At 37.1% G+C, this 13158-nt stretch overlaps 1 protein-coding gene across 4 annotated transcripts in view; it reads right to left on the reverse strand.

Moving 5' to 3' along the window:
- Positions 1-13158, reverse strand: part of LOC148371736 (low-density lipoprotein receptor class A domain-containing protein 4-like) — a 270745-nt gene that overhangs the window by 14994 nt on the left and 242593 nt on the right. For all 4 annotated transcript variants that reach the window (XM_088326299.1, XM_088326298.1, XM_088326300.1 and 1 more), the window contains 2 exons: positions 6883-7031; positions 4202-4252 (listed from right to left, as the gene is read on the reverse strand). In XM_088326299.1, coding sequence (XP_088182425.1) covers positions 4202-4252; positions 6883-7031 — 200 coding nt within the window. The remainder of the gene's footprint in view (positions 1-4201; positions 4253-6882; positions 7032-13158) is intronic.

The following is a 13158-nucleotide window of genomic DNA, read 5'->3' on the forward strand; positions in this document are numbered from 1 at the left end:
CAAAATTTATTCAGACATATTTTTAGGTGGAAATAATGAAGTATTTCCAAATGATAACAAACCAATTTAAAGATAACCTGGCAGTGGTCAAATAGTGATGTACATTAGGCAATCCTTTTGCATTTATTAAACTAAGATTAATGTCAGGAACAGAACTTTTTTTAAACAGATAATATAATGGGGTTGTGTTGTATATCAGTGGTCAGCAACCACCGGGCCATGGACCACTACTGGGCCGTGAGTCATTTGGTACCAAGCCCCACATTTAGAAAAAAATAGTTGCCTTATTTTTTTCGCCTATAACATATTTGTGTGTAGTGCACATTTAAGGCTTTACGGTAGTATTTTACTAATTATTGATCAGTTGAAAAATATCGCTGAGAACATCTGTGGAACATTGGATGCAATGGGAATCAAACCCTGATCACACCAACGAGAGTGCCAAATCTATGTATATGAAATAGGAAAAGGCTTTGGATTTTATTTGATCATCACACCATTTTTACTCATGGTACCACTTTGTTCAGTATGTGGGGCCATGATTAAAATAATTTACTCATACATAAACCATGAACACAAAACTCAAATCAAATTTACAATGTCCTTCTATGTCCGATTCATCATCAAATACACTTAAGAGTTTTCCCCTCGTTGTGCTTTTTGTGTTTCTTTATATCTTTCAGGATGGTACCGTGACTAAATTAGTGTGATAACAAGACAAGACCTAATACCCTTTCCTATGTCATCTACATCTATCTTGTGATTATACAGTCAATTTTAGCTTATTATTATTATTATCGCAAATTGTATGACTGGGCCTGGCCAAGAGAATATAGTCAGACATTACACTGGTCCGTGTAATAGAAATGGTTGAGGGTTGAAGATGTCAGTTTTACCTCTTGTTATTCTTAAAAAGCAAATGCAATGGCCCTTCTACATAAAACCTACTCTACATATGATAAATTTGAGGTACAAGATATCTTTTAAGCACAATTTTTGCCTTACAAACAAGAAAAAAATTCAAAGTTAGAAAAATGTCCAGACGCTACAAGGGCTGAGTGCTCGAGATCGCTCGCCGACAGCATCAGCTCATCCCAGTTAGAAAGAGTGTTTATCGCCATGCAAACCTGATCCTGCGCGCTTGTGTTTTGTTTTTAATGCATCTTCCTCAATCCTCCTGCTCTTCTCTCCCTGACTCCTCCACCATGCATACAACTCCATTATCAACCGCAGATTTCCTCAATGGTAAGTGATTTTCAACTTGCATTTTATTTCGTTAGTGTCATATCATTTATATCATTACTGTATTTTTATGTTTAATTACTAAGTGACTGTGTGTTTATTGATCAGAAAGATGTGTTTTATAGCTATTTGGGGTTTTCTTGGATAATTTTGAGAGGCCGGGAGTGGATTATTTAGTCTTTAGTAATTTCTTATGGGGATAACTCATTCAAAATACAATACATTCTAGTTACAAGCTCTATCCAGAAACAAATCATTCTCATATGTAGAGGGGCCACTGTGGTGGCTTATTATGAAATAATGAAATAAATGGCAGTGTGCACATATTGGCCTTGTTTGGTTTGTTTTTTCTGGCGCTCAGGGCTGTTTTGTTCCAGGCAAATCCCACCCCCACACACAATTTCGCCAAAACCAACAGGCTCAGTACAAGATGTATTCTCACGTTTTGTGCATTCATAATACAGCAAGAATTTGTCCTGCACCATAAGGTTAATTTAATGTCGGCGTTTAAGAGCAGCAAAAACACTCAGTTCTTCGGCTAAATCGAGGCAACTGTCATCTCTTGCCATCATTTAACATTTTAACACAATTCATTTGGGCCCAAGTTACCAAAAACAAGATATTGTTTCTGGTAAGGAGGGATACAAAATATTGTGAAGAGGGCTTTATGGGTAGACTCCCTTTTGAAAGACTGAACGTAAACTGATCAATTGCTTTTTCAGTGACACCAAAAATCATTTACATTTTTTCAACTCCACTAATACAATGACCACTACACAACACAATAGCACGTGATTAAAATAATCATATAATAAAATATACAGTTAAATTACTTATTGATAGGGAAACACAATAGTTATCAGCCAAATATGATGTCACAGTTATCATCTAGATCAGTGTTTTTCAAGCAGTGTGCTGTGAGACCTTGATCAGTATGCCACAGGAAAATTGCCCAATTTGATTACTTTATTATCCATCCATCCGATATCTGCACCGCTTATCCTCAGTAGGGTCGCGGGGGTCATCCCAGCTGTCTTAGGGCAGTGGGCAGGGGACACCTTGAATTGGTGGCCAGTCAGTCGCAGGGCACACAGGGACAGACAATTTGCTCGCTCATCCACACCTAGGGACAATCTGTGCCTGCCAATTAACCTGACATGCATGTTTTTGGAATGTGGGAGGAAACCAGAATGCCCGGAGGATACCCACGCAAGCACGGTGAGAACATGCAAACTCCACACAGGAGGTTCGATCTCATGACCTCAGAACTGTGCCGCACACATGCTAACCACTGCGCCGCCGTGCCGCCCTGCTTTATTATTATTTTGTTATTATTTATATGAAACTTTCTTTCATTGATCAGCTAACTAACATTCAATCGTACTGGTAAGTGGCAGCATTTTACTTTCTTTTTGTATCATGATACTCTGCTCATAAGGGACACATATTTAATGACCCTTTTCTTTTTGATGAAGCTGTTTAACATTACCGAACAGAAAATAATAAAATAAATTAAATAAAGTAAAAATCTTGCACATAATTTAAATATCGTAGTTTACCAAAAAGATAGAACGTAGTAAAGCGGGCTCATTTTTACTTTTCTAGAAAAACAATATTAAAAAAAGTAAAATTTGAAAAACAGGTTAAAAATTCAATTCAATCACAAATTTCAGCAAAATTAACCAGAATGAATAAGTTAGTTGACCTCCAGAGAAACAGTGACTGCAAATAAGAACATGATAATTTAAAAACAACACCATAAAACTGGGACTGGCAATTTTTTTTAACATTTTCTACGGACTGTGTGCCTCTAGATTTGCATGGAAAAAAGTGTGCCTCGTGTTAAAAAAGGTTTAAAAAACACTGGTCTGGATAGCAAACCTACTAATTGGTCTTTTTGAATCATGCTATTCTATTCAATCAGCAGATACTACATGTCAAAAAGATTCTGATCATTTATGTTCCTCATATAATTTGATATTGTTATAGCAGTGGTAGCACATCTTGTTTGTGTCTTTCTACCTGATTCTAATATGCACAAGGCATCGGAGAGCTCCAATATGATCGGTTGCATGGCTCAGGCTATGTACAGGCTGTTGCGATTGTGCGGCTTCTGGAATTCAATCAGTACATTAAGTATTGTTTTGTCTTTCTTTCTTTTGTCCCACCCCTGTGTGTATGAGTGGGAATGTTGATTTAATAAGATTGACAACTTGTCTGCGCTCATTGATTGAGTGACTTAATTGTGACACAATGTGTTCCTATTCTGCATTAGATAAATATGTCCCGGAAAGTTTGTGTTTAAGTGTTTTGTTTCTCCTTGAGCAAATATTTACCTGCCTACATTTTCGCATGCGTCGCTATGAGAAATTTCTAGAACTGCAATTGGGAAAACATTACATTTGCCCGTTCTAGCTCTATGTTTGGTCATTTGTTGTTTATAACCACGAATATGTGCAGTTATGATGAAAACATACACTTTTCTTGTGACATTGATTATTGGAGCAGTTGTATAATGTTTGAAAGTTATATTTTTACATAATGGACACACATATAATACTATGCACTTTCTGCAATATATATGAGTATGTATCTACTTGTTTTGTGTTATGGTCCTCAAAACAATATCATATCATTACACTTATTACTGACAAACAAAGCTTTGATTGATTAATAAAGTCAATCTCTAGTCTCTTCAACACTACTTTTTGGAAACCGGTTAATTGACGCTGTATAATGTTATGTTATTGGTCAACAAAAACATGAAAAGAATTGGATTTTGTGTGTTTTTCACCCCCACCCCAAAAAAAGCATGCAGTTAAACAGTCATGGTGCATCGCTACGTTTTAGGAAAATATAAATTTTTAATTTTCTTGTTTTTTTTTTAGTTTTTGTTCAAGGCTCTTCCCGCCTGTCTAGTAGACTAGATGCAGGAAAGTTCAGTGCCGCAATGCGTTACCTCTGAGGCTCCTTGTCGCGAGTTGCTGTCTGAAGGCCACAGGCACCCGTCCTATGCAAACACAAACAAAGAAACTCAATGACAATACACTTTTGTGTTAAAATCACATATTTAACCTATTCTTTGCCCGACGTTGGAAAGATTTTCAGTTATTCAAGTGACAATTGGGGGAAAAAACAACCGTATTGTTTAACTTGGGGAATCAGAAAATATTTTGTTCAAGCAAAAATGTCAACCTGAGAAATGCTTACCAGAAATAATCGTGGCAAACGTGCAGAATAAAAAACGGGAATTGTTTTCGGCCCTTTACAAGGAACATGCAGAAATGATCTTTGCCACATTAAAGAGAGGCAACACAGAAGAAAAGACATAATAATGCTTTTATGCAAAAGGCTGTTTCTGCTATGATATTTACTGGTGTCAATTTGTTTCCACGGACAGGCGATATTTTACTAAAACTAAACCAGGCGGTAATAAGAAAGCATGGTCATTTTGTTTCTGGAGGAAACGTCTTTTGAATAGCTAGGTACTATGCAACAAGCTTTGATGTCAAGTTAAGCGGGGCGAGCTCCCAGAAGGCACCTTCAAGGGCTGCACAGGCACGATTGAAATCGGGGGCGAACTGGAAGAAGGGGAAAGAGACTGCTCAGAACAGCAGATACAAGCTATTTATTTTTCCTCAAAAACCAGCCAATTTACTCAAAGTACTTCTTAAGTGGAATGAACTTGCTTGTGTTTGCATTTTCTATTCCTCAGCACTTTTAATTCATCGTTTGCACTTAGTTTAAATATATTTTTTAATAAAATATGTTTTTTTAAAATCAAAAGCTAATAGCAGTCTGCAAATTATATTTTGTGTTATGTGTTTTTATCAAGTCCGTGCAAAATAAATGTTTAATTTATGTCGGGGTTTCGGCGAAGGATCTCATATATTTAGTTATCGGCCCATAAGTTTAAATTCAGTGATGCCATATTTTTCTAAACCGAAAGCCCACTTTTTGAGGAATCATTAATACAGACACTCATTACATTTTCCTTCTGGAAAAAAAATTATTCGTATATTAAATAGCTCCTCCAACTTGAGGGTCTGTTTGGCTTCACGTCTACATTCATACTCGTATGCCATATGCACTGCGTTGAGGTAAAATGTCAACAAACGACTCTGTCAATGAGAGCGCCACTGCTCCCTAGTGTAGTTGCAACTGTACATCATTCTGGGAAAGTTAAACAAAAGTTCCCCAGGGTCACTATTTGAAAACCACTCATTTAATGGCAAATTACCTATCCTTTGATTTCGGGTTCTTTATAGTTAAGAGGCAACTAAAAGGCATCAGATATTGCTGCATGCTTCCATGGTAAGTACTAATACCTTTTAGAAAGGCTGATAACCACACCAATACCTGACATTGGTACTTAACCATCCCTAACAAATGTGACTAGACTTTTTTTTTTTTTAAATCCCTAAGAAATTAAAAACCCAAATGTATTTCCTTAATTAGATAGATAGATAGATAGATAGATAGATAGATAGATAGATAGATAGATACTTTATTCATCCCCGAAGGGAAATTCACATTTCCAGCAGCATCCCTGAGCTGAGAACAGTACAATAATAAGCCAAATTACGGTTCACAAATCCCCTAACCAAAGGGGACCAATAGGCAACCACTTCCTGTGGTGTGCTTGAGCAAGTACAGCCTGGTGGCACCCATCCCTCTCCAGGCAATAGTTTTTGAGTGGTAGGGGTCTCCATAAAAACATAAAACAAATGAGACTGGTTTCCATGGATACTGCCTCTTGCTCTGACTCAGTTACAGCACTTTCACCATCTGGTTTGCTGTTGTTTTTACGTGTAAAGCATCATCCTGCTCTTCAGAGATGAGCCAGACCTCAGCATTGACAGGCAACGGTGTGAGACAATCCTGATACTGGGGAAAAAACTATTATGTTCTGAAACAATGAATACCAAATGACTATCACGTCGTACAATACGCATTGCATCCCTCATGTGGCAATCATGTTACGGCCTTTGCTTTTGTGACATATTAAAGGCTCTTTGTTCCTTAATAGTGAGTCAAAATTGTTGAGATTTAGTTGAATAAAAACAAAATCCAACATGAACATTTGCTCAATTGATAAAATGGTAGATGATCAAAATATTCATTCTGAGAAATTGGTGTCCTGTCGGGGGGAAAAAAAATGGTATCGAACAACCCAAACGAATAAAAAAGTGTTTGTCACCGATAAGCCTAAAAGACCATTTAAAAACCTTTTGTCAAATATGAATGACATTTTCGTGCGCTTGTCTGTCCCACTGTGGTGACATTTTAGGACAGTGAGTGGAGGCACTGTGGTCTAGACAGTGCTGTGGTGAATTAAACATCAAGGCTCTGAAGCAACCAATTCAGCAGTTCCACTTTGCAGTTAGGAGCAAAGCTGTCTCCGCAGTAGTCGTTTAGCTTCGGCATGCATCAGATACAAACAGGAAAGCTCTACTTGTCACACTTTACAAAGGAACACACTTAAACAAATTGTCACAATAACGATGACTGAGCAGAAGGAATTGTTAAAGCTGGCAGACAGAAGTGCCTAGCAAGCATTAATGATACATCTGAATAGTAGGAACAACTCCATCTATACATGACAGCCAATGGCTGACACTCATCCCCAGTTATACTAACCTGCTGCAGGGAATGCTCATGCCTTCGAGCCTGGCTTTGCCTGGTGATGAAGGAGGACAGCTTGTAATGGTTGAGCAGGCAGATGATCACCACCACCATGACTGTCATCACCACAATAATGATGACGATCTGAACAAACTCCAGTTCAGCTGCACAAACACACAAAAAGGGGGAAACGAAATTAAAAGTGCATTGTAAATTGTGTTTTGGATATAAAATATGTAGGCTTAAGGGTGTCGTTTTATCTATTTTTTATACCGCTGCAGTAAGAAAACCTATTTACAATTTAAAAAAAACATACAATCATCTTGTGATAGAGATTTAAAAACACGTTTGTGGGGAATATGCATGGGATCCAAATTACTTTAGAGATTTAGTTTGATAGCGTTAAAGAATGTTCAAGGAAAATGAATGAGTTGGGTGAAAATTGCTTCTGTTTTGACGCTTCTAAACCAGCAGGGGGAAGCATAAGTCAAATTCTACATCCTTGACCTTAAACAGGGCAGGGAAACTAAAATACAACATGAATGTATGGGGATCAGAAAGTATACATCAACTATTGTAATATGATTTATTAATGCATGATGTTTCTATCATGATTCAACTTGAGTGAACAGATTGAAAACATTTCCACATGAATATTGATAAACTGGAATTGGCTGGCAACTAGCCCAGGGAATATAACCTTGCCTCTTGCCAAAAGGCAGCTGGAACAGGCAAGAATCTGATTTGTAAGGCCTCAGAATAAAATCTTGTCTGAATGATCAAATTCACCAATTAATCCATGAGGGACTAGAGCAGGGGTGGGCAAACTGCGGCCCGTCAGGCTTTTTGATCTGGCCTGCCAAACATAAAGAGTCAAAACATAGTTTAAACTTATATATATATATATATATATATATATATATATATATATATATATACACATATATATAATTATGTACAATTATAAGATTGTAAATAAAGTACTACCAGTAAAAACAATTTTTGTGCCAACTTTGTCCTCATTGTCGCTTTGTGTGTGTCTCATCTCATCTCTCATCTCAGTAGCTGCACCGCTTATCCTCAGTAGGGTCGCGGGGGTGCTCGAGCCCATCCCAGCAATCATCGGGTAGTGGACACCCTGAACTGGTAGCCAGACAATCGCAGGGCACACAGGGACAGACAACTCGCTCGCTCATTCACACCTAGGGACAATTTTGGACTGGCCAATCCACCTGAAATGCATGTCTATGGAATGTGGGAGGAAACCGGAGTTTTCCCAAGAACTGTGCCGCACACGCGCTAACCACTGCGCCGCCGTGCTGCCCGCTTTGTGTGTGTGCTCAACAAAAATACTACCACAGAGATAGTACAAAAACACTACTACAGTAATACTATAATAACAAAATTACTACTACTGAATATTACATCAGCTATACGACAAAAATACTACTACAGTAATATTGAGACAGAAATACTGAAAAAATACAACTACAGTAATACTACAAAAATCCAAAAGACATACTACAAAAATTATATGATGGAAAACTACAGCAATACTACGACAGCAATATTATGGCAGAAATACCAAAAAAATACAACTACAGTACTCCTACAAAAATACCACAGATATAGTACAAACATTTTACTACAAAAATCCAACTGCAGAAATACTTATAAAATAAAACTACAGTAATACTACAAAAAAACCGACCGTATAAATACTTACAAAATACAACTACAATAATACTACAAAACTAAATATCAAATTTAGTGATTTTAACAGGGACCTAATATTTTATTCTGCTTTGACTGTGAGAACCAATTTGACGAATCTATATAAATACAAATATAAAGAAATATAATGTAGATGTCTGCATGTATATTTATTGATAAATGAAAAAAACGGATTGGTCTCCAGGATTGGCCCTTAGGCTAAAATTTTTAACACAATGCGGCCCGCGACTCTAAAGAGTTGCCCACCCTAGGACTAGAGGATAAGCACGTTCTTCTATGCTCAGATGTATTTAGTGCTTATTCTTTATAAAAAAAAAAAAACAGTCTCATACTTAGTTTATACATTTTTCTGAACAATAGAGCATTTCATAATAATAATAAACTGCTGTGATACCAATCCACTGTCTTAATTAAGAGGAAGGAAGTTGGAGGAAGAAAGGATAAAGCATGAGACAAAAAAGAATAAAAAGGCAGCTTAGAGGAAATCCCATCGGTCCTAAAAGCAATGCTTGCACCTAGTTCAGAAGAACCAGCAGTCAGTGTGTGCAGCCCTTCTTCTGACAGCGCCCAAGAGAACGCTGTGTGCTGGTAGGCTGAATAACCAGAACCAGTCAGATGTTATTACAACAGTAATCCACTTGTCAAAACAATATCGGACTGGCGTCTGTAGTGGCTTTATTCCTTCAGCAGTATGAACATTTTACATTGCAAGGCAGCCCCCGTCTTGATCTCTTTTCTCTCGGTGTGACTAGTGAGGCGGCAGAGTCGAAATTAAAATTGTGAACGTAACCGTTGCAGATGTATAAAACAGCTCAAATCTCCTTAGAATGTTAATGAATCATCAGTTAACTGGGTAAAAATTGCTCGTTACAAAACATTGCAGAGCTTAACAAGCTTAAGCAATTGATGGACTTTGAAGCCTTTTAGAGGCCTTTGAAGCCTTTTATACTTCTCTTGTTCTACATTTGAACAGGTTTTTAATACGTTTGTCAAATCCAATTGACAAAAGAAAAATTGTGACTGAACGATGTGTTTATAAATTGTTAATTACACTTGCACCCCTAAACGGACAGTACGTATTATGTGACCACTAGATGTCATTGTGTAGTTCAACCGAAACGAGTGCCCCAGAGCATAAGGAATAATACAAACTACGGCGACTGAAACTGACCAAACTGCACCATTTTTCTTTCACTTATGTTTAGCCTTTAGCAAACTAAGAAAAAAGGAGAAAGAAAATGGGGGGAAAAAAAACCCGAAAAAACTCGAGAAAAAAAGAAAGGAAAAAGGGAAAAGACAGAAAAGGGAAAAGAAGAAAAAAGGGGGGAAGAAAGAAGACAATTAGGAAAAGGGTGAAAACAAATGGTAAAAAGGAAAAGAAGAAAATAATGGAAAGTGAAAAAAGGGGAATACAACCACATCCATGACTTAAATTAACCTACAACAAAAAGTGCATCAACATTCCAAAGGAGCTCGCAAATTGAAAAGTGTGGTCACTCCTGTTTTTGAGCTAGAATGACTAAGTGATGTTATGGTAACAGCCTTCCACTTTAGCGTGTGTTTTATGGTCTCTGTCAATCACAAACACACATGCTTGAATGAACTTATGAACTGAACTAATGTTATGATAAGAGATAGTATATCAGCCTCCCTCTGAACGTGTTTCCCAAATACAAGTAAACTACATTTTTTACGCTGTCTCTTAATCACACATATGCTTTCCTACCACACACTTTCAAAAAATCTCAATATTATCAGCGGTGTTGATTTACAGGCATGGCGGGACTTAGGAGTTAGCAGAGCTGCAACTGTTTACTCCCCTAGAACGTTATTATTCGTGCCTTAGTGGCTCCGCACCCGGTCGGCAGGACAGAAGGAGAGAAGCCTAAATAATCGGCCCATCGAATAAATAAAAACGCCGGAATTGATACCACAAATATCGGTGCCGATAATCGCCCCACTCGATAATCGTTCAATCTCTAATAAACCTTCACAACCGAGACAGCAGAAAAAAGTTAGTTTAATCTTTACCTCCCCAGACTCCAAAATCCCATAATCCGGGCAAAAAGAAAGACAGAAGAAAGGAATACTGGCTAAGAGCAAACAACAGTAGAAGTAAACACAGTAAGCAAGTGTCACTATTTGGACATTTGATTGAGGGAGCGAGAGACCGAGCCTGTGTAAAGGGCCAACGAGAGGTCAAACGGTTCAAAAGACCAGACAGTGCAAAAACAGTGGTTCACTAAAAAGCGGCCCCAGAATGTAGACAAAAATTCACGTTATGTAACTGGAACAAAACATTTCTCCCCCTGCATTTTCAAATCAGCTGCTGAGAAAAAAAAATATGGTTAACTTTGCTTTTTTCTGTATACTTGAGTTTCAAAGACAAGGCTCCGATAACACAAAGGTTTTAGCACAACATTTTATTACACATTACCTCCAACAGGTCATTGAAATGTAACACTACTGTAGCAGAAAATATGTGTAATTGCTATTTTTTGTAGTTTTAGGATCAATGAGTACCGATATGTGACTGCCAATTATTTCCTAATGAAATGAATGACAATGACATATTTTGTTCTCACTGACTTCTGGAACTGCACAGAGAAAAGCCACACCGTTTTAGCATGGATACAAAAATGATTGGAAAAAAAAAAATGAATCGATCTGTAGGGCTATGCACAAATAGGGCTTTCATTTTATATATCTTAACAATTTAACAGCCGAGCTTGACCTTATTTACAGTCAAAACTAGCCCGGCTGGTTAGGTTCAAAAGTGTTGTCTATGAATCATACACTGTTTTGTCTAGAACTCCGGGGAATCCATGCTGAGAGTAGAGCCTGAACAAGGAATGAAGCATTAACCATCGTCTAATTTTAGACAAACTGTACCCCATCATTAAAACTAAGTTCTAACAACTCACAGACCCAAAAGTGAATGAAGTGATTTATAAACAGATTAAGTAAAAATTAAGCTCAAAATGGAAAAAGCAGCCCCTCAATAAACCACAAATCTTTAGCCTTTTTTAGATACACATATTTTTTTTAAATATGTTATTTTAAATGTTCATTATTTGCTTCGGAACAATTCTATTTCATAGGTTACAATAGAATAGAACCAAATAGAATTAAATAGTGTTTTATGTCATTGATAAAGTAGGGAACATTTTTTGCAACCAGATTTTAGACATGGCGCTCCAGGATAGAGGTTAACCGATTATCAGGCGGGCCGATTACTGGCACAGATATTTGGAAATCTGACGGATAGTGGTATTAGCATTTTTGTTTATTCGGCGGGCCGATTATTTAAGCTCAGATACAGCCGAGCTTTTCTCTGCCTCTCCTGCCTTCTGTCTTGCATGCTACCCATCCTGTGCCTTCTGATTGGATAAGCGACTGAAGCAGGAATAATAACGTTAGAGCAGAGTAAACAACTGACGAGTCCCAAAATGCATGCTGCGAGTCAAGACTGCTGATTATATTGAAATTTTAAAAAGCATGTGTTAGAAGTGTGTGAGTGTGAGTGTGAGTGATTAAGGAGATAGCGTAAAAAGTATACTTAACTTGTTTTAAGGAAACACAATCAGGTGGAGATCAATAACTGTATATTACCTTTTATCAAAACATTAGTTTGTCAAGCGTGTGGGTTTGTGATTGAGAGCATAAAATGCATGTTTAAGTGGCAGACTGAGAAATTAGATGGCACCATAACATTAGTTCGTCAATTTGTGAGTTTCCATTGCTTTTAGTACTTTTTTTTTCAAGCTAATCTAAGGAATGTTGGTCGTTTTGACACATTAATTTTTGTAAAAGGTTTTAGGAAGCTATTTAAGTTTTTATGTAACTTAATATGACTTGCTGCACTGTTAGTTTTTGGTTGAAGTGAAATATTGGTCATGTAGGTTGAGTTGGGATTCTAATTTCGTTAGTGTAACGGGTTTCATATTCATGGCAAATATTCCTCGTTTCTTCATGCAATTTTGAAAAGTTGTAAGTGCAATTTTCTTTTGTAACAAAGGTAAAATGAGAACTAGTGAATCGTAAAAATAGTGCAATAAAGGTTGTGCAATAAAATTCAGCTGCAACAAAGTCTACTGTAAATACCCATTTTCCTATACAATAACCATTTTTGTGATACTACTGTAAAGACACAATACAGTTTGAAGAATTGGTATTGCTTGAAAATGTCTAATTTTGAAGGAAAGCAATGTTGTTTTTTTTTCTTAACATAACATTAAAATGATCAGCAATACACCCCATACACTGATAAGGTGGTAACCAGCAATCAAGTGTTCTAATAGTGCATTGTGTTGGCTATCTGCATTAGATGGCTAACGATTTATAAGAAAACAGTCGTTTAGTTGATTAGAGAAGCTACGCAACTGCACTCTCTCAGAGCTAGTCAAGTACCTGGAGCATTAAACTTTCATAATGGCCAAAAAGAGAAAACTTTCATGTGAAATCCAAAAGTCTATTCCTGTTCTAAGAAATGAAAGCTATTCCATACAAGGAATTGGCAATAAATTGAAGATCTCCAACAATGGTGTGTACTACTCC

Source organism: Urocampus carinirostris, chromosome 2 (assembly GCF_059441175.1).
Source record: "Urocampus carinirostris isolate Australia breed hairy pipefish chromosome 2, RoL_Ucar_1.0, whole genome shotgun sequence".
Lineage (NCBI taxonomy): Eukaryota > Metazoa > Chordata > Actinopteri > Syngnathiformes > Syngnathidae > Urocampus > Urocampus carinirostris.